This window comes from Ipomoea nil, unplaced genomic scaffold (assembly GCF_001879475.1).
Source record: "Ipomoea nil cultivar Tokyo-kokei standard unplaced genomic scaffold, Asagao_1.1 scaffold3169, whole genome shotgun sequence".
Taxonomy (NCBI): domain Eukaryota; kingdom Viridiplantae; phylum Streptophyta; class Magnoliopsida; order Solanales; family Convolvulaceae; genus Ipomoea; species Ipomoea nil.
In genome coordinates this window covers 2,098,269-2,117,801 of record NW_017619597.1, presented here as the reverse complement: position 1 = coordinate 2,117,801, position 19,533 = coordinate 2,098,269, and the positions used below count along the sequence as shown (strand labels likewise).

General features: G+C 37.9%; 2 protein-coding genes across 4 annotated transcripts; both read left to right on the top strand.

Annotated features, from left to right (window-relative positions):
• Nucleotides 1-1,810: 1,810 nt before the first annotated feature.
• LOC109167616 (phospholipase D delta-like) lies at nt 1,811-9,736 on the top strand. The gene is made up of 11 exons (XM_019316667.1): nt 1,811-2,564; nt 5,120-5,493; nt 6,725-6,841; nt 7,029-7,223; nt 7,339-7,641; nt 7,713-7,781; nt 7,874-8,021; nt 8,162-8,310; nt 8,523-8,678; nt 8,757-8,957; nt 9,244-9,736. The coding sequence occupies exons 1-11, from the start codon at nt 2,006-2,008 to the stop codon at nt 9,541-9,543; spliced, it is 2,571 nt and encodes an 856-aa protein (XP_019172212.1). The 5' UTR covers nt 1,811-2,005; the 3' UTR covers nt 9,544-9,736.
• A 2,716-nt stretch (nt 9,737-12,452) lies between these two features.
• Nucleotides 12,453-18,047, top strand: LOC109167615 (phospholipase D delta-like). Of its 3 annotated transcripts, XM_019316666.1 has the most exons (11): nt 12,453-13,754; nt 14,064-14,180; nt 14,950-15,144; nt 15,572-15,874; nt 15,965-16,033; nt 16,139-16,155; nt 16,186-16,286; nt 16,440-16,588; nt 16,688-16,832; nt 16,950-17,167; nt 17,346-18,047. In XM_019316666.1, the coding sequence occupies exons 1-11, from the start codon at nt 12,810-12,812 to the stop codon at nt 17,643-17,645; spliced, it is 2,559 nt and encodes an 852-aa protein (XP_019172211.1). In that variant the 5' UTR covers nt 12,453-12,809; the 3' UTR covers nt 17,646-18,047. The 3 variants fall into 3 exon arrangements, with proteins under 3 accessions (XP_019172211.1, XP_019172209.1, XP_019172210.1); XM_019316664.1 differs by having other exon boundaries at nt 12,455-13,754; nt 16,139-16,286; XM_019316665.1 differs by having other exon boundaries at nt 12,458-13,754; nt 16,139-16,286; nt 16,688-16,843; nt 16,967-17,167.
• The last annotated feature ends 1,486 nt before the right edge of the window (nt 18,048-19,533 follow it).

Genomic DNA, 19,533 nt, shown 5'->3' with positions numbered 1-19,533 from the left:
AAGTGATTTGGAATAAAACTGATGAGTTTTAGATTAATTGTAGATTTTTTTTATTTCTTAAATAGTTAGGTCAAAAATGAATATTGGACCCTCTAAAAATTGAGGCATTGTGTTGTTGCCTATCTTGCACATCTTAAAATCCAGCAATGGCGGCAGCTTTTGCTGCCATTAGCAAATTTGCTAGCGATATGGATTTCAAACAAAATAAACAATGTTTTTTTATTTTATTTCCACATCATCTTGTCAATGCCATACTTGTCCAGCATAATAAATGTTGTCATGCCTGAATTGCTGGGCATTGGGCAACCCATCAGCCATCTCGCCATGTAGATACTATCAATCCTTCTCCTATAAGGTTGAATCCCCAATCCTAAGGACCCTCCACAGATTGACCGCTCGAACAAAACATTTAGGAGAATGTAAATCACGATAATTCATTGGCTCATCAGACATTGCCAAATGGTTGTGCGCATGATACGATAAATACGGACGTATAGATACCATTATGGTTACTAGTATTTGAACTCGAGATCGCCGGGCAGTGGGCGGGGGTGCTCTGATCAAATACTATGAAGGTCAGATTGCCAAATAAGGCCCCCGCCAACAATAAATGCACTTATTTATAGGCGGGGGAGGGGACAAACCCCGGTCCCACGTCATATTAGGCACGTGGTATACATGCAGGGGTCGAGAACGGGGTCCAACAGATTGCCAACACGTGGTGCCATGTCCGTGGCACAGCCGCAGTGTCACCGGAAATGCACGGTCGACCCTGTCCTAGACAGTCGGGGTGACAAATCCGACCGGAAAGTAAAGGCCCCACACAACGGGGACGGATGCAGAATATGGTCGGAATCGATCGGGTTAGAAGCGGCATGATGTGATGGGTCGCTACCGACCTTTAAGCCGACCGTATGGCACTTGGTTCGAAGAAATATCCCCACCAGCGCACAAGGGATAATTTTGGATATAATCCAACCTGCCGACTGAAATTCGAACATTAGTCTCTTCTTTTAAATATTGTCTATTCAACCATTAAGCTAACTCGGTGGGACATATAGTATCAATCCTCTTCTCCACCTTCGATGTGTTTATGTCACCCCAAAACGTGCTGAACATCCCAAGCACGAAGCTTCTCTTCAAACTCATTAGAGTTTTTTGCACTTTTAGTCCCACGACTATAGTGACACCGGCAGAATTGATCCACGACTTTTGAACCTTGCAATTTTAGTCCACGACTATTGATTTTTTTGCAAAAATGGTCCTTCCGGCCACTTTTCCGTCAAAATTTCACCAGAAAAAAAATATTCTTCATTTTTAGCCGGGTTAAAATTGACATTTTACTTATCTCAACAAATTAAAAGAAAAAAATTGATATTTGACTACATACAATATTACTGGGCTACATACTACTGTCCCAGACGGCAGAGTTCCTGGAGCAGGCAGGGCTGTCAGTAAGCGGCGGAGCGGCCGTGGCGTTCCCCGAGCTAGTTGGGTTATCCGGCAACAGCTTTGGACTGGTACATGTACTCCGCCGCCGCATTTAACCCAGCTAAAAATAGAGAATTTTTTTTTCCGGTGAAATTTTGACGGAAAAGTGACCGGAAGGACCATTTTTGCAAAAAGATCAATAGTCGTGGACTAAAATTACAAGATTCAAAAGTCGTGGATCAATTCTGCCAGTGCCACTATAGCCGTGGGACTAAAAGTGCAAAAAACTCAAACTCATTATTCTAATCACTTCTAATATCCCTTTCTTGTGTTCTCCCTTTTCATGACGCACTCTAGCTTTTACAGCGAAGATCAATCTTAAATTAGAACATATCCCTTTCTTCCCCAATCTTATTTCAAGAATTTAGCTTTTACAGCTAATAACGGACTGTTACACAACTCGAATATCCCTCAGCTCAAAGATCAACTGTTCGGTTTTGTTTCTTTTTTATGGTATAAATGTTGCTGTTACGGTTTGAATGTAAGCATAGCATTCTTGAAGAAACAATCGAAAATGACTGATTATTCTACGGACTTTATGTACTTGCATGGAGATTTGCAGCTCCACATTATTCAGGCGAGTAATTTGCCGAACATGGACTTGACCTCATTCCGTCTCCGCCGCTGGTTCGCCTGTGACGTCTGCCGGAAGAATGAATCCGCCGGCGGCGGCGGAGACGGCGCGGTGAGTAACCGGAACAAGAAAATTCACCACCGCGGAGTCATCATCGGAGACGCTTACGTCACTGTTTTGGCGCTTCAGACCACGATTGCCCGCACCCGGGTCATTCCCAACTCGGCGAACCCGATGTGGGACGAGCATTTCCACATCCCGCTGGCTCACCGCGTGGAGTATTTGGAGTTTCGGGTTAAGGATACTGACGTGTTCGGAGCTCAGATTATTGGCAGTGTGAAAATCCCGGCGAGTGACATAGCCGCCGGTGAAACAATTTCCAAATGGTTTGGTGTGATTGGCCCTTCCGGGAAGCCTCCCAAACCCGGAGCAGCTCTTCGCCTTGAAATGAAGTTCATTCCTTTTGAATCCAATCTCCTATACAAGCATGGCATTGCAGGTAGGATGGCATTTCAGATTAATTATTGGGTTGTTGGGCTTATTAATTTTTTTTAAGAAGAAAAAAAAAAACAATTTTAGTACCTTAATCGTACTTTTGGTTCACAGAATGAATTTTGAGGTAATAGGAATGCTATTCTATAAAGAATGGAATAGGCAAGGAACATAATATGAATTCTATCCTATTGTTTGGTTCGCAGAAGGAATAGACTTAAGGAATTATATTACAATGATTGGTTAGTTTAAGGAATAGAATGAAATATGTTTCAAAAGACATAAATACCCTTATAAAAATATGTGGTGGTGGCGGCGGCGGTGCCGGCGGTGGTAGCAGTGTCGACGGTGGTTGTGGTGGGGTGGTGGTGGAGACGGCGGCAGTGATGGCGGTGGTAGGGTATTTTCGATATTATAGTACTAAAGCTATTCCCAAATACTTGGGAATAGCTAATACCACTACTGGAAATTATGAAATTTCCAACCACCTGAAAGTGATCTTAAATCAAGTCGAAAGCCTTATTCTGACCACTTTTGGTATCTGGAAAAACATTTGTTGCTATTTCCGACCACTTTTTGCTTTCGAATTGATTTAAGATCACTTTGAGGTGGTCGAAAATTCAATAATTTCCAGCAGTGTATACCAGGGGTCCCCTAGGAATGGCTATTCCCCCTGCAAAGGGAATAGCTCATTCCTGAGAACGCTATTACCTTGAATAAAATGACAAAACAAACAATGGAATAGGTCTATTCCCGGGAATGATATTCCATTCCCGACCTATTCCATGAACCAAACACGCCATAATTGTTTCTTGTTAGTGGTTTTAGGACAAATTATTATAGGAAAAAGTGTCAAATTGGCCCCTAAGTCGAGTGGATAGTGCAATTGGGTCCCCTAAGTGAAAAAAGCTCCATTCAAGTCCCCTAAACCTATAAAATTGTTCAATCAAGTCCAAGTTGACTTGTTTATCAGGTTAAATGCATACAATATTGACATGTGTCCTTATTTTATTTTTTATAAAAATATTATTTATTATAAATTAATTAAAATATGATAATAATTTTAAAAAAATATTTTTATTAAAAAAATTATTTATTATAAATTAATTAAAATAATAATAATAATTTAAAAATAAAAAAAAAAAGCCGTGGCCGTCTAAGGAAGACGGCCATGGCCGACGAAAAAGAAGATGGCCATGGCCATCTTCTAGATCTAGAAAACGGACATGGCCGTCTTCTTTTGTCGGCCATGACTGTCTTCCATAGACGGCCGCGACTGTTCTTTTTTTAAATTATTATTATTATTATTATTTTAATTAATTTATAATAATAATAATTAAAAAAAAAACTGGCCATCTTCTTTCGTCGGCCATGGCCGTCTTCCTTAGACGGCCGTGGCCGTCTGGCTGTTTTTTTTTTTTAATTATTATTATTATTATTATTAATTTATAATAAATAATATTTTTAATAAAAAATAAAATTTTTAGTTATTATTATTTTAATTAATTTATAATAAATAATACTTAAAAAAAAAAAAAGACATGTGTCAACACCGTATGCATTTAACTTGATAAACAAGTCAACTTGGACTTAATTGAACAATTTTACAGGTTTAGGGGACCTGAATGAAACTTTTTTCACTTAGGGGACCCAATTGTACTATCCACTCGACTTAGGGGACCAATTTGACACTTTTTCCAATTATTATATAAACCACAGTCCAAAATGACGTCGTTGAATATTATAAGTAAAAATAATATACATTATGTGTTAAAATAAAGTACATTACGTGTTAGAATATTATAACGTCGTTTTTAGCTGTGTGGACCACGGTCCATACAATAATAACTGTGATTTTAGTCCATAATTTTTTACCGACAATATACAATCTTTTAACTCTTCAAAGATGTTACAGTTTTAACTAATGGAGCAACAAACTATTAAACTCTACTAAAATTTTACTTCATACATGTTATTTTAGTACTTGTTAATGTTTATTCTTTATTTATAATCTTATTTAGTCTTGATATTTTATTTGTAGAATAAAAAGCATGACTTTAATAGGGTCATGTAGAGAGAGAAAAAAGAACGATGAGCCACAATCGAAAAGAAAAAAATTATCGAAGAATATTGTCAAATATATATTTTGCAGATGAAATATCAAAATTGACAATGTTATAAATAACAAAGAGAATAAAATTTTAAAATACCATATACTAAGTCAAATTTTAATATGCCAAGAACATTATGGTCTAGTGACAATGTGACATCACGTTTCTTTTTCATACCCAGAGGTTGTGCGTTTAAGTCTCGTACTAATGATAATGCATACGTTTCTTTTCCTCACCGGCCACAGTGTGGGAGTCTCTCAAAGTGAGGGGGTTCCTTGTGGGCAGTGAGTACGATCTAGGCTCTGTGGTTCATGTTCAGTTGAGTTACTATGATAATGGTCTGTCGGGTCGGGGTGGAACCCTTAGGGTTGACTTGAAGAATGATAGTGCATACATGTAAAGAAACCCATTTATTTCATTTTCGAGCTAAGATTGATATACTTAATTGCAGGTGATCCTCAACTCTTAGGCGTGAGGCACACCTATTTCCCATTGAGAAAAGGGTGCTCAGTGAAGCTGTATCAGGACGCTCATGTTAAGGACAGTAATCTGAAACTGCCGGAGGTTAAACTGGACGGAGGGATAACGTACGAGCGAGGCACTTGTTGGGAGGACATATGCCATGCAATCTCGGAGGCTCATCATTTGGTATACATTGTCGGATGGTCTGTTCGCCACAGTATTAAACTGATAAGAGAGACTAGAAGGGCGTTGCCGCCTGGTGGGAGCTTGACTCTTGGTGAATTGCTCAAGTACAAATCCGAGGAAGGTGTTCGGGTTCTGTTATTAGTTTGGGATGACAGGTTTTCAAATGATGCTTTTTTGGTATGTGCTAAAAACCTGTGTTTATGTTGTTGTGTGTGATGGCTTTGCCTCTACTTTTTGTTTGTGTGCTTGATGGTGATGATCCGTGTTTATATTGCTCGCACGGGCAGCTTAGTTGGTTGGGTGGTAGATTTTGGGCAAGGAAATAGTATCGAATGCTTAACAGCTGCGGTGTGGGGATTACACTCACACCCAATGTGGTGTGCTCCTTATGGGCACTAGGCAATGGTCCTCCCATGAGTTGGAGTCTCCAAAATTTACCTATCCACTATCCTGTCGAGCCATGTTTATATTGGTGTATTGCCGCCAGGACAGCTCAGTTGGTTCCTGTGTGTGGTAGATTGTAAATTGTGGGCAAAGAAATAGTATTGAACGCTTAGCAACTGTAGTGTGGGGATTACACTCACACCCAATGTGGTGTGCTCCTTATGGGCACTAGGCACTGGTCCTCCCATGAGTTGGAGTCTCCAAAATTTACCTATCCAATGTCCTGTCGTGCAATGTTTATATTGGCATATTGTTCCCAGGGCAGCTCAGTTAGGGCAGCTCAGTTGGTTCTGTGTGTGGTAGATTGTAAATTGTGGGCAAAGAAATAGTATTGAACGCTTAGCAACTGCAATGTGGGGATTACACTCACACCCAATGTGGTGGGCTCCTTATGGGCACTAGGCACTGGTCCTCTCATGAGTTGGAGTCTCCAAAATTTACCTATCCACTATCCTATCGAGCCATGTTTATATTGGCATATTGCCCCCGGGCAACTCAATTGGTTCCTGTGCCTGTGGTAGATTGTGAGCAAAGACACAAATCGAGACCCTAATAGTTGCTATGTGGGAGATACACCTAATATGGTGGAATTCTTGTGGTGCACCATGTTAGATATAAATAATCTAACGATTCTGAATAATAATCTAATCTCATAGAAGTGGTGGAAGCAATATTGATCTCCAGCAATAGTTGATGTTCTTGTTGTGTTGCCTCTTGAACGGTAGACCGTTAATCATATTTGTCCCATACTTGTTGTGGTATTTTCTGAGTAGTATGAGTACCATAACTGAATGTTCTGTTTCCCATCCCACTTAATTGGTCGCTAAGTTTATCCCTCTACTATCTTGTGGGGCCTTGGGCCATAGAATTTTGCCTTTTTGTAGACAAGTTTTATATTGGTGAAATTTAATTTTTAGTTTCAATTTTTGTTTGTAATAATGATTGAAGATGGAACTGAATGCAGCCAGGAGTAATGGGAACCCATGATGAGGAGACCAAGAAGTTTTTCAAACACTCGTCAGTGATTTGCATTCTGTCGCCTCGGCGTGCCAGCACTAAGCTTAGTTTCATTAAGCAGTTTGTAAGTTCTCTTGCAGTGTTACCAGCTTAATGTTGCATGTTAATACATTATGTTAGAATCAAGAAGAATTTTCCAATGTGGAAAAAAAGTCTTGAGATTGTTTAAAAAATACATTGCTGTTTTTTGCTTGATGGAAACAGTCCTGAGAACTGTGTTTGTGATTTCTGCATTTGGGTATTGGTTCCAGACGGTGGGGAACATGTTCACACACCACCAGAAGTGTGTACTTGTGGATACCCAGGGCGAAGGTGGTAATCGAAGAATTACAGCTTTCTTGGGTGGTCTTGATCTCTGTGATGGTCGTTATGATACACCTGAACACCGTCTATTTCATGATCTCGATACTGTTTTTAAGGGCGATTTTCATCAGCCTACACTTCCAGTGAGCTTTTATTCTCTCTTTACTTTATTGTGTTTGGATATTCCTAGGATGTGTTTCAGAGCAATTGAGGTATCAACCACTTGTTCAAAAGAATCTTTCTGCATTTGTTTTTTAGGCAGGGACGAAAGCTCCAAGGCAGCCGTGGCATGACTTACACTGCAGAATTGATGGGCCTGCTGCATATGATGTGCTTATAAACTTTGCTCAACGCTGGAGGAGAGCAACGAGGTGGAGAGAATTCGCTTTTGGGAAAAAGCGTAGGTCTAAATGGCACGACGATGCTATGATAAAAGTCGAACGAATATCATGGATACTCAGCCCCGCCTTTTCTATTGGAAAGGAAACCACGTCCATTCCAGGCGATGACCCCGAACTCTATGTGAACGAGGAGGATAGGTCAAGAAATTGGCATGTTCAGGTTGGATATTTCTCGTGATAGTGTGCATTTTCCTGGTGGAACCTTAGAAATCCTTCGTTTTGTTTTTGCAGATTTTCCGGTCCATTGATTCAGGTTCTGTGAAGGGCTTTCCCAAATTAATTGACACTGTTGAGACACAGGTGATGATGTATACAATCACCTTCATCCCTTATATCTTAATCGAGTTTTAACATAACATATTATCTTGCATCTTTGGCTCGAAATACTGTAGAATCTTATCTGTGGAAAGAATCTGGTGGTGGATAGAAGCATTCAGACAGCGTATATCCAGGCAATAAGATCAGCTAAGAACTTCATATATATTGAAAACCAGTATTTTCTTGGGTCATCATATGGTTGGCCATCGTACAAAGATGCAGGTTCTTTCTACATAACCTCGTTACCATGTACACAAATTTTTTTACTTGGTTTTATGTGTCATCGTCATTGGTGAAGATATCTGTTCCTGGAAATTTTACTGGCTCGTTATTTTCTTCATTCTTGAATCTTGACACTCTAGGAGCTGATCATCTGATTCCAATGGAGTTGGCACTGAAAATTGCGAGTAAAATCAGAGCCAAAGAACGATTTGCTGTGTATGTTGTTGTGCCAATGTGGCCCGAGGGAGACCCCAAGTCCGCTCCCATGCAAGAAATCCTCTTTTGGCAGGTAATTTGCAGACTCTTTTTTTTTTAGCAAAGAGCGAAACTGCAGCTATTACCCGAGGCCCCGAGGGTGTGCACTGGGTTACCAAGTCAACAGCTTGACCAACTTGGCTGGGATTGCCCACTCTGCAAACCACTTGATTTCTACGATGGAGGGTTACTTGTTTTTGGATTGGAAATGTGGATTGTTCCTTGATTTTGTTCGATTTTCGACAGAGCCAAACGATGCAGATGATGTTTGAAATCATTTCACAAGAGATTAAGTCGACGAAACTAGATGTGCGTGTGCATCCTTCACACTATCTAAATTTCTATTGCCTTGGCCAACGCGAAGATGTTCCAAGTTCACTCAGCCAGTCTGATGCAGACAAGGTAATTTTTCTAATTTCCGAATAAAATTTCTCGACTTGAACAACAGTGTTGCACGCCTAAGTTGTGTGTCTACTTCAGGTTTCGGATTCCCTCAAGTTTCAGCGGTTCATGATATATGTGCACTCGAAAGGAATGATAGTAGACGACGAGTATGTCATAGTGGGATCTGCTAACATCAACCAACGATCTATGGCTGGCTCGAAAGACACCGAGATAGCTATGGGCGCCTATCAGCCCTATCATACCTGGGCAGAGCAGCAGCATCCCCCTCGCGGACAGGTTCAAATCTTGTAATTTGACTAGTTAATTGGTTGAATTCAATCTTTTAGTGTGGTTTGATTCATGTGCATTATAGCCCAGTTGAGTGACCCTGTCCCAATCTTAGTTTATAACATGGTATCAGAGCCTCGGTTCGTTTAGGGGATGGCCCGATTGTCCACTTGGATTCAATCTTTTAGTGTGGTTTGATCCAGAACAGTTTCCATACAAGTTGAACACAACCGGTTTTAACAGTACAGCTACTCATATGACAACATTATTCACGTGTTGTCATCAATATCTGCAGATATATGGGTACAGAATGTCGTTGTGGGAAGAGCACCTCGGGAAAGTGGAGGAATGTTTCAAGAAACCTGAGACGCTGGAGTGTGTGACGAGAGTGAATGAAATTGCCCGAGATAACTGGGAAAAATACACGGCCGAAAGTTTCGCTGCTCCCTTGCAGGGTCATCTTCTAAGGTATCCTCTAGATGTGAATAGAGATGGGAGAGTAAGTTCACTATCCGGATTTGAGAATTTCCCAGATGTTGGGGGCAAAATAATGGGAGCATACTCTCCTGTTATTCTTGATCTTTTGACAACCTGATATGATGTTTTACCTTATTCATTGTGTTTTCCAGTGAATGGCACTGTAAGTTTGATTGAGTGAAGTGTGAATTGTTCACAATCCAGTTAAAAGAGGAGTGTGGCTCTGGGGTTAGTCCATATTTACCTCTATGTATGTATATGTTGTACATGCATTTTGTACTGTCAATGAACAATTAAATTCTTTCTTGTAACATATGTGAAATTGCAGTACAGAAATCACCACATTTGACAGCAAACTATCCATGCAACTATATATATATATTAGCCTATATGTGTGATGGATGATAAAAGGTCATCTTGTTTTAGAGCATTCTCATAAGCTATGTATTTTACACGGTTTTTGAAGTGCCACAAGGAAAGAAAGGAGCAAGAGAGAAGAATGAAAAAAAAAAAAAAAAAAAAAAAAAAAAAAAGGTCTGACTCGAAAAAAAAAAAAAAAAAAAAAAAAAAAAAGGATCAATAGACAATGCACGTGTCTAGCTGGGCGCCTGCGTCTCCAACACGCGAAGAAAAGTAGTACGCTTTGTTTCCATTTTTCAATTAGTGGACCTTACAAAAGTTTTGCACTTATAAGAGAAAAATACATCAAAAAACTCTAATTTTTCATTTGTGAAAAAACTACAAACTTAATTTTTACTATTCTAAAATTCACAAAAAATGCATCGGTGCATATGCTTTCTTAATTTAGTGTTAAATATGTTGACAAATTCATTCTTACGACACACTAGAGAATGTTGTTTTGATTAAAAAGGTCAATAACATACTTTTACTAAAGTGGAAATGTTACATTATTTTTTAGATATATATATAGCATCAAATATCCCCACTATTATGATATTAATTTAGATTCAATACTGATTGCATGTACAAACTTTTATTCTTATTTGAAGAAAATTTTTATGATTTTGTTACTTTATTTTAATTATTTCATTTTTACGGTTTGTATGGTTCACAAAAATGAAATCCTAAAAATAAAATTTAAATTATATGAGAAATGAATAGAGTAGATTATATTGTATTTGTTTGATTGGCAAGAAACTAGTCAACTACCATGATTTCATAATTTTTTTTAAAAAAAATAATAATTAAAGACCTAAAGTATTATACAAATTTTAAATTAGCCATATTCTAAAAATTGAAATTTCAAGAAAATTCTTCTTATTCTTGTAGTGTGGAAGTCACACTTAATATGGTGAACTCTTTACAGTGCATTCGGTTGGAAGGAAGGAATTAAGGGGGAAAATGAATTGTAATTCGGTGGTGGAAAAGAATAAGGTGGAAATAAATTAGGAATTACAGGTACATTGTTTGGTAGGGAGAAATAATGAAAATGAGAGAAGTGATATAAAGACTAAAATACTCTTGTATAATAATATTAATAAGAGAAAAGGGTCAATTATTAATAAATAAATAAATAAAAAAGAATTTCAGCCACCGACTGTCCGGCGAGGACAGCCGGTGGCTACGTATTTCACAGACAGCCATAGCTGTCAAACATGAGGTTCAGATCTGGACCTCAAATGACTTGAAACGATAGACGCCGCCCTCGTTCCAAACGGCCATGGACGGTCATGGTTGTCCGGTGCCGTCCCCAGACAGTCATGATTGTCTATAAAAAAAATCGAATTTTTTTTAGACGGTCATGGCAGTCTAGGGACGCTATGGCCGTCCATGGCCACCGCCCTCGTTCCACGCCGTTTGACGTCCAGATCTGTACCTCATGTTTGACAGCCGTGGCTGTCCGGCTGTCCTCGCCGGACGGACAACGGGACAACCACGACTGTCTGTGAAATACGCAGCCACCGGCTGTCCAGCGGCTAATTTTTTTTTTTTAATTATTAATTTTTAATAATTGAATAAATAAATAAAAAGTTTTTTAAAAAATAAAAATTAAAAAAAAAATTAAAAGGGACACATGTCAAATTGTGGATGAATTAACCTACTATACGAGTTTATTTGGACTCAATTGAACTTTTTTATATGTTTAGAGAATCTGAATGAAGTTTTTTTTTTTTTTATTTATTTTACTCAGGGGACCTAATTGCACTATCCGAATGACTTAAGAGATCAATTTGACACTTTTCTCAATAAAGTACAAATAAGCCACTGTACTATTTGGGAAAAGCAATTAAGCCATTGAACTCAAATAAGCCATTGAACCCGGAAAAAAAGAGCAAATAAGCCATTGAACCCTGAAAAAAAGAGCAATTAACATTTTTTTATAGGTTAACTCCAGATTTTTGCTGATTGGATTGCCAAATGTTTATTTTATTTACGTTTATTATTATTATTATTATTATTATTATATTATTATCCACTTGGATAGTATTATATTTTAAAGTAATTATAATCAAAATAGTTTTGTCTTATCGAGATTTGATTTATTTATTATTATTATTATTATTTTTTCACTGGATCTTTTGTTTAAAAAATAATAATAAATAAATAAATTAGATCTAGACAAAACAAAACTACTTTGATTATAATTGCTTTAAAATATATTACTATGTAGGTGGATTATAATAATAAAAAAATATAAATAAAATAAACATTTGACAATCCAATCAGCAAAAATCTGGAGTTAACCTGTAAAAAATGTTAATTGCTTTTTTTTTTCAGGGTTCAATGACTTATTTGCTCTTTTTTTTCGAGTTCAATGGCTTATTTGGGGTTTATTTGAGTTCGATAGCTTAATTGCTTTTTTCCAAATAATACAGTGGCTTATTTGTACTTTATCTCTTCTAATATTAAATAGACTAAATTGACCAATTAGTTTTTCAAAAATAAAAAATAAAAAAATTGACCAATTAAATTACTACCAACCAAATTGGTTTTGGGTCTTGGGTTCGACACTATTCCTTATAAAAAGAGGAAAAAAAATGGTAATTTTATATGTGAAGGCTGATTTAACCGTTTAGCTGTTGGCGTGATTTAACATTGTAACCGTTGAATCTGCCACGAAACGAACTGCCTCCGGCCACGTGCCGTCGATCGGTCTCTTTCCCGCTCATCGGCCCGCCGAATACCGTTCTCGCTCGCCGCCCATCCCCCAACTCCGTCGTGTTTTCAGTCCCTCCGCCACGTGATCACCACGCAAACATCCCGCGCGCAGGATATCCCTGTCTCAAATTCCTTCTCCCATTTGAACACGGCGGTGTTTGCATCGAAGAACATAAACACTTTTGGGAATTATTATTATTATTATCGGTAGAAGCGTTGTTGCGAAGGTTTGAATGGTAGCAGCTTCCGAAGAAATCGTCGAAAATGGGTGAGAATTCCGTGGAGGAGACGGTGTATTTGCATGGAGATTTGCAGCTACACATCATTGAGGCGCGAAAATTGCCCAACATGGACTTGGCCGCCGAGAGGCTCCGCCGCTGTTTCGCCTGCGACGTCTGCCGGAAGCCTCACCATGCCCCCGACGACGGCGGGGCTACCATGTCGAGTTACTCGGAGAGGAGAAATCACCTCAAGGGAGTTATAGCTACGGACGCTTATGTTACTGTTTCGGCGCCTCAAACTATACTCGCCCGTACTCGCGTAATCCCCAACGCGCAGAACCCGGTGTGGGAGGAGCATTTTCTCATCCCACTGGCCCATCCAATGGCGTGCTTGGAGTTCCGCGTGAAGGATAACGATGTATTCGGAGCTCAGAGTATAGGGAAAGTGAAAATTCCGGCCAAGGATATCGCCAGCGGCGATGAAATTTCCGATTGGTTTGAACTGATTGACCACTCCGGGAAGCCTCCCAAATCCGGAGCAGCTCTCCGTATTGAAATGAATTTCATTCCGTTTGAAACCAATCCCCTGTATAAGCACGGAATTGCAGGCGATCCTGAGGTATTAGGTGTTAGAAACACATATTTTCCCTTGAGAAAAGGATGCTCAGTGAAGCTGTATCAAGACGCTCATGTTAAGAACAATCTGGAATTGCCGGAGGTTAAGCTAGATGGAGGGATAGCGTATGAACGAGGTTCTTGTTGGGAAGACATATGTCTCGCGATCTCCGAGGCTCATCATTTGATATACATTGTCGGATGGTCTGTTTATCAGAAGATTAAATTGATAAGAGAGCCTACAAGAGACTTGCCATCCGGCGGGGACTTGACTCTCGGTGAATTGCTCAAGTACAAATCCCAGGAAGGTGTTCGGGTTCTGTTATTAGTTTGGGATGATAAGACCTCTCACGACAAGTTCTTCATTAACACGGTATGAGTTTGGTTTTGTGTTTTACTCTGTATTACAAAAAATGTTCAATGATATAAGTTTTAATCTCTTCTGATGGTTTAATTGCCTTCAGTATAGTTGAAAGGAAAATTTAGATGAAAAGTGAAGATGACATTGTTACAGTGCAAAATGTATAACACCCTATGTTTATGCTGTTCTGTAAGATAATTTTTCACCACTGTTTGTTTGTGTAGTTGATGGTGATGATCCATGCTGTAAGTTTTATTTTGATGAATATTTTTATTTTCAATTTTTGTTTATAATATTTATTCAAGATGACACTGGATGCAGGCAGGAATAATGGCGACCCATGATGAGGAGACCAAGAAGTTTTTTAAACACTCATCTGTGATTTGTGTTCTGTCACCTCGTTATGCCAGCAGTAAGCTTAGCTTTATTAAGCAGCAAGTGAGTTCTCTTATATTCTATTACTTCATCTGTATGTAATACTTTGTTTATACCACCTTTCAACAGCTCACCTAGCTTCCATCTGTTTTGTCTTGGCTATTCAGAGCAGATTACTGGCTTTAACATTGCATGTTTTTGTCGAGAATAATTTTTCAATGTTGAACAAAAATCATGAGGTTTTTAAAAAAGGCGTTGCTGTTTGTTGCTTGATGGGAACTCTTGTCTTCCCTTCAGTGGGATGAATCAATATCATTCCATCAAATGCAAACATGCAGGATAAATATGGTTTTTGTTTCAAACTCATTTGCCATTTTTTGCCATAAAATGCATCAAGGATTGCCAAATTATTTGGAGAACTTGTGGGTGTGAAGTGCTTTGTTAGAAAAATCTGGGTAACAATCCCTCACTGTCTGATGTGGGCAACATGGAACAAAAAAAAAGAAGGAAAAAACAATAGCGTTTTTTAGGGAACACCAATCTCTTCACATAGGTGAAGGCAAATGTTTATCCCTGTTATTTTTTAGTGTAAAGAAGCTAGGGTAGATGGTGTGGAGGTGCTAGTAGATCTTGTAATCTCTTTTCAGGTCTGACTTTGTGTAAACACCTGCTCAGTTCTCTTTTTGGTAATGATATATACATTGTCTACTTGGGGTTGTACTGGCACAGTGGCACTTGAACTCTGAATTTTTTGTTGGATTATTTCCTTTTTACCCATCTTGACAGTCTGAGAAATGTGTTTGTGATTTGTGAATTTGGCTATTGTTTCCAGATTGTTGGAACCATGTTCACACACCACCAGAAGTGTGTGCTTGTGGATACACAGGGCGATGGTAATAATCGAAAAATTACAGCTTTCTTGGGTGGTCTTGATCTCTGTGACGGTCGCTATGATACACCTGAACACCGTCTATTTCATGATCTTGATACTGTTTTTAAGGGTGATTTTCATCAGCCTACATTTCCGGTGAGTTTTTTACCATCCTACTTTTTCATGTTTGGGTATTCTTAGATTATGTGTAAGTGTTGGAGTCTAATTTGATATCTATTGTCATTTTATCTTCAAATTAGTCAATGAACTTGTGCAGAGCAATTGAAGTCCGCCTTTAGACTCAATTGAACCTTACCTCCAATTATTACCTTGTTATCTTGTCAAAGGAAATAGAACTTTTACACCGAAAGGTGAACTAAGTCATACAGGTTATAGAAGTTAATCAGTTTTAAGTTAAACAGGTTTTCTTTATTTTCCATTTACTACAACATTGTATTAGCTACTTATTTAAATGATAAATGAATCTTTCTGCATTTGTTTCTTCCTTCTTTCTTTTAATTTTTTTTCTTGTCCTTCTTTGTCAATCTTTTATTTTTTCCTTTCTCTATGTTGCTGATATTAGGCAGGGACCAAAGCTCCAAGGCAGCCATGGCATGACTTACACTGTAGAATTGACGGGCCTGCTGCATATGACGTGCTTATAAACTTTGCTCAACGCTGGAGGAGAGCAACCAGGTGGAGAGAATTTGCTTTTCTGAAAAAGGCTCGGTCTAAATGGAATGATGATGCAATGATCAAAGTTGAACGAATATCATGGATACTCAGCCCAGCCTTTTTTATTGGAAAGGAAACCACGTCCATTCCGGAGGATGATCCTAAACTCTACGTGAATGAGAATGACCAATCAAAACATTGGCATGTTCAGGTTGATTATTTCTGGGGATTGTGTGAATTTGGTTGGTGGAACCTTTGAGTTCCTTCTAATCTTTTTAGCCATATATCTTTTTTCTTGCAGATTTTTCGTTCCATCGATTCAGGTTCTGTGAAGGGTTTTCCCAAAAGAATTGACATTGCTGAGAAACAGGTGATGTATAAAAATCTCCATATTTTGAGTTTTCACACATGACAACCTATAACCAGTAGGGTGGACAAAATATTATCTTATATATTTGGCTCCTAATTACTGCAGAACCTTATTTGTGGAAAAAATCTGGCGGTCGACAAAAGCATTGAGACAGCATATATCCAGGCAATAAGATCAGCTCAGAATTTCATATATATTGAAAACCAGTATTTTCTTGGGTCATCATATGCTTGGCCATCATACGAAGATGCAGGTCAAATTACATTTCTTTCTATGTAATCTTTCTACCACATACACAGTATTTGCTTAGTTTTATCTCTCATTCTCACTAATGTTGAAAATTTGTGCCGAGAGATAGGCGTGCAGTGCACTTGACTCTTTATTTTCTTTGTACTTAATACTCTAGGGGCTGATCATCTGATCCCGATGGAGTTGGCAATGAAAGCTGTCAGTAAAATTAGAGCCAATGAAAGGTTTGCCATATATGTTGTTATGCCAATGTGGCCAGAGGGAGACCCCAAGACAGCTACAATGCAAGAAATTCTCTTTTGGCAGGTAATATGAATATATGATTCCCCTTTTTTACGATGGCCGGTGACTTGCTTTCTGCTCAGAAATGTGGATCATTACTTGATTTTGTTCGCATTTTGGCAGAGCCAAACAATGCATATGATGTATCAGGTCATTGCACAAGAGATTAAGTCCATGCAACTAGATGCTCGTCCTTCAGACTATCTAAATTTCTATTGCCTTGGCAATCGGGAAGATGTTCCAAGTTCAGTAAGCCAGTCCATTAGCGGTAAAGATAATGTAATTTCAACATAAATTTCTGTCATATAGTTTTCCTAGTACATTTCATGTTGTTCTAATAAACCTTGTTTCAATTGCAATTCGGGTTATTTCTGATAAGTTACAGTCTTGAGATACAATCAGGTTTCGGAATCCCTCAAGTTTCAGCGCTTCATGATATATGTGCATGCCAAAGGAATGATAGTGGACGATGAGTATGTCATAGTGGGATCTGCTAACATCAACCAACGATCTATGGCTGGCTCAAAAGACACCGAGATCGCTATGGGAGCCTATCAGTCCCATCATACTTGGGCAAGGAAGCAGCGTCGCCCTCATGGCCAGGTTTAAACTGTTTAACTTAAGACAAAATATCTTTACCGCAGTTTGGTCTTTTACTTAACATCAAATAAAGGGTTTGCTTTCAATTCTGAATTACTCATTGACACAAGTTGAACACTGATATAACAGCACAACTATGTCATCAACAAGATTATTTATATGTTGTTATCAATATCTCCAGATCTATGGATACAGAATGTCACTGTGGGAAGAACACCTTGGAAAGGTGGAGGAATGTTTTGAGGAGCCGAATACGTTGGAGTGTGTGAGGAGAGTGAATAAGATTGCACAAGATAACTGGAAAAAATTCATAGATGGGAGTTTCACTACTCCCTTGCAGGGTCATCTTCTAAAGTATCCTCTGGATGTGGATACAGATGGGAAAGTAAGCCCACTGCCTGGATGTGAACATTTCCCAGATGTTGGGGGCAAAGTAATTGGATCATACTCTACTACTATTCCTGATGTTTTGACAACCTAATATTTTGCTTTCTAGTGAATGGCATTGTAAAGGTTTGGTATATGATTAGACAATATCGAGTTCATATGATGATCTTAGTATGATAGTGTTCTGGTATAGTGTCGGCCACTTCCAGTTTTGGATTAGGGCTTAAGAAGATTGAGATTGACCTGTAAAGACTTAAGAGGGTCGGACCAGAGCTAGGGCCACAAGCCTATGAGGAGGAGGATCGGGATCAGTCCTATACAAGGCGATTCAAGTCCGGGTTTGAGTTGGCTCATAATTTCCATGACAAGAATGTAAATCTATTAGGTAGAAGTAGTGCAAAAATAAAGTGTGAAGATGGGATGTAAATATTGAATGTTGTATACATATACTTGTTAAAATAGAAAAAATGAACCTAGCTTGAGGATTTTTAATTAATTATTTATTAAATTTACTAAATATCATATACTAATGCACTATTCATAGTAGCTTTATTGAGTTTGATTGTTGACATATTATTGATTAAGTACTTTATTTTTTGTCTCCTTGTTATTGGCATGTTGCATTCCAATGTTTTGTGCATAATCTACATTTTGTCAGGTCATTCACATATTCATGTCGATTATCTCCCTATTTTATTATTGTTACAAGTTACAATTTGGATTTTCACCCGTGCAATGCACGAAATGAATCTGTTATAATATTTTAAAAATATTTAAATCGATATATAATTATATAAATTATAACATCAAATATTATATAGTGCAATTGAAGAGATGGTTTGGATCGATTATGTTTTTCGATGTTATTATTGTTTGAATTCGAGCAAATAATTATCTAATTAATAGCTAATGTGCAGATGTATGCATTCGATGCTAAAATTTTGGAGATTTTATATATCATGGTTTATGATTTGTATTAATTCGGCAAACTTTGGAGATATTATATTGTTTGGGAACATTGGGATTCATCTTGATCCGTAATACTAATCAAAGTGTCATGGTTCGCTTTCATAATGTACTTGTGCTTGCATGACTTAAACCTCATGCGAGACATTTGTACAACAAAATTGTGAATATTATAGACTTTACATTTCTTCAAGAGTTTGTTAAATTTTTCGACAAACTCTTTGGGAATTTGTAAATGCATCCACAATATATTTTCTTATATTTTTTAATGATAATAATATTTGTAGACATTTTAAATTGGATTAATATAATAAATAAATTTGATTCATATAGATTTTAATTAGTAAAGATTTGTTAGTTATTTTTACAAATATAAATATTAGGCATATGTTTTTGCGCATCACACATATAAAAGACTAGTATTATAATTAAAAAAATCATCATTATTGTTGTTATTATTATTATACCAAAAAAAAAAAAAAACTAGCAGACATACTACTGGACGCTCGCTGTCTGCTAACCGCTAGCAAGGGGGTTTGTGACAAGATATTCAATGAAGTTTACATTTTTATTACTCTCTAACTAGCTCCGCTACACTCGCATCTCGGGAATAGGAGTTAGTGATAGGATAATTGGACAAGACACCGAATCCGGCTCGACTTTCTTGGTCTAACCCGTCAACGCATTGAATGCAGTCAAATAGTACATAGTCATTATGAGATATGAGTTATTAAGTGCACTTAGTAGGACACCACCTCATCAAAATATCATAGGAGAGCGCACAACAATTACTGAGGAGTCCTGACACTTATGAAGGGGAGCTGTTGCACTTAATAGGAGGCCATTAGTGCCTATTATTATAGTCGTTACTATTATTGTATAGTATAAAGCTGAACGCATGTAACAAGGGGGAGACTTTGATTATTGTATTCGGACACATAACAATACAACTCTATTTCTTTTCTAATATACTTGATAACCTCATTTCAAAAAAAAAAAAAAAACACTTTAACCTT

What these genes read in the sequence shown, in the direction of transcription:
- LOC109167616 (XM_019316667.1), top strand. Translation starts at nt 2,006, where the DNA reads ATGACTGATTATTCTACGGACTTTATGTACTTGCATGGAGATTTGCAG. An exon ending in GCCAGTCTGATGCAGACAAG is followed by an intron (nt 8,679 to 8,756) that starts GTAATTTTTCTA and finishes TGTCTACTTCAG; the next exon opens with GTTTCGGATTCCCTCAAGTT. An exon ending in AGCATCCCCCTCGCGGACAG is followed by an intron (nt 8,958 to 9,243) that starts GTTCAAATCTTG and finishes CAATATCTGCAG; the next exon opens with ATATATGGGTACAGAATGTC.
- LOC109167615 (XM_019316664.1), top strand. Translation starts at nt 12,810, where the DNA reads ATGGGTGAGAATTCCGTGGAGGAGACGGTGTATTTGCATGGAGATTTG. An exon ending in TTGACATTGCTGAGAAACAG is followed by an intron (nt 16,034 to 16,138) that starts GTGATGTATAAA and finishes TAATTACTGCAG; the next exon opens with AACCTTATTTGTGGAAAAAA. An exon ending in AGTAAGCCAGTCCATTAGCG is followed by an intron (nt 16,833 to 16,949) that starts GTAAAGATAATG and finishes GATAAGTTACAG; the next exon opens with TCTTGAGATACAATCAGGTT.